Source organism: Lethenteron reissneri, chromosome 61 (genome assembly GCF_015708825.2).
Source record: "Lethenteron reissneri isolate LAM-NWPU_2019-01 chromosome 61, ASM1570882v1, whole genome shotgun sequence".
Classification (NCBI taxonomy): domain Eukaryota; kingdom Metazoa; phylum Chordata; class Hyperoartia; order Petromyzontiformes; family Petromyzontidae; genus Lethenteron; species Lethenteron reissneri.
The window spans coordinates 6,797,114-6,798,706 of NC_083839.1; the positions used below are offsets into that span (position 1 = coordinate 6,797,114).

Genomic DNA, 1,593 nt, shown 5'->3' on the forward strand with positions numbered 1-1,593 from the left:
TCACCGCTCCTGCCGCCGCCTTTCGCGCCGCCGCTCCTTCCACTTCTGGATGATCGTTCCGCCCGTGAAGCCGATGAGGCTTCCGCTGATGACGGCCGCGATGGCGGCCACTTTGAGTCCGGTGAGAAAGCCGAGGGGCCCGGCCACGACGCCGCCGATGAGAGCCCCGGCCATGGGCCACGCCGCCACCTGCGCCGCAGGAGAACCAACGTCAGCTGCCGGCGGTGATGCCATCGGCGCCACGGATACCCCCATTTACTCTCAGGAGAAACCGTGTACTCGCACAGACACCCGCGGGGATCAGACACCCACGCACCCCAGCACCCCAGCAGGGACCCCATAAATGTATGCCCCCCGAGTGGCGACGCACCATAGCCAAGTCCCGCACGCTGTCACCCTCGCCGCTCCGCCCGGGCCGGCCCGTCCCCTCTGTGCCACCGCCACCGCCAGCTCCTCTCCTCAGGATTCCCTGGGTGTGGGGGGCAGGGGTGGGTGAAGGGGCGTGGGAGCAACACGGGTGTGGGGGGGGGGGGGAATCGATCAAGTGTTAAGACGATGGCCTGAGGCTATTCAAACGGTTACAAGTCCCATAGGTTAGAGTGGCTGGGTGGACGCGAGTTAGTGAATTCGGTGGATGGGTGGTTGAGTTAAGAGGGTGGGTGAGAGTATAAATAGCACACCACGCACAGCTGTGCCGCTAAGACAGCTGGGATCCAGGACTCCCCATCCACATGCCGTGCGCGCCATGCCACGACCACCGCCACCACACGCTGCGCGTACAACCTGCTCAGCCTTGTCTAGACCACAAACTCACAAGAGCTCATGTGTGGCCATCCCTTCGGGCATGCCAGTACAGGCTCCTTTGCTGGGATACTCAATGGTGCGGCCTTCATTAGGTGCTGGCTAACAGCACTTGCCCCAACAGTATGTTCAGGCTATACAGGGGATCTTTATCTTTGCGTGTAAACTCACCGATGGCAGACGGACTTCCTTGTCGTGAAGCATCTCCAAGAGCTCCTCCAAATCCTGCCAAAGATAAAACCCCAAAACACACACACACACGAGCACCGATCAGACAGCGCGCGCGATCGTCTCCACAGTTGCGGATCACAGGAGGCCCAAAAGCAGAAGATGCCAAGCAGCCAGCAACAAACAGCACTGGAGTTGTAAAAGAAGATGAGAGTTATTAACAGGTTCCTTGAATTGAGCGAGGGTTTTTTTTTATTGAGAGCTTGGGGGGAAAGACGACGATGATGGGAGGGAATTTGTAGAGTGGAGCATTGTGAGGGCAAGGGGTGGGAAGAGAAGGGAGGTTGACCTGCAGTGTGGTGATTAAGCAATCTACAGTGTGGTGGTTGAGCGGGTAGGTGGGTGAGCGAACGAGCGGGTGGGCGAGCGAGCGGGTGGGTGAGCGAGTGGGTGGGTGAGCGAACGAGCGGGTGGGCGAGCGAGCGGGCGGTAGTGCGAGCGGGTGGGTGAGCGAGCGGGTGGGTGAGCGAGCGGGTGGGTGGGTGGGTGAGCGAGCGGGTGGGTGAGCGGGTGGGTGGGTGTGCGAGTGGGTGGGTGTGCGAGCGAGCGGGGGGGTGGGTGAGC

At 61.2% G+C, this 1,593-nt stretch overlaps 1 protein-coding gene across 1 annotated transcript; it reads right to left on the reverse strand.

Annotated features, from left to right (window-relative positions):
* LOC133358270 (syntaxin-17-like) lies at window positions 1–1,030 on the reverse strand. The gene is made up of 3 exons (XM_061576508.1): window positions 973–1,030; window positions 371–469; window positions 1–189 (listed from the first exon to the last, which is right to left on the reverse strand). Exons 1-3 carry the CDS (start codon window positions 1,003–1,005, stop codon window positions 1–3), a joined length of 321 nt encoding a protein of 106 aa, XP_061432492.1. The 5' UTR covers window positions 1,006–1,030.
* Window positions 1,031–1,593: the final 563 nt, after the last annotated feature.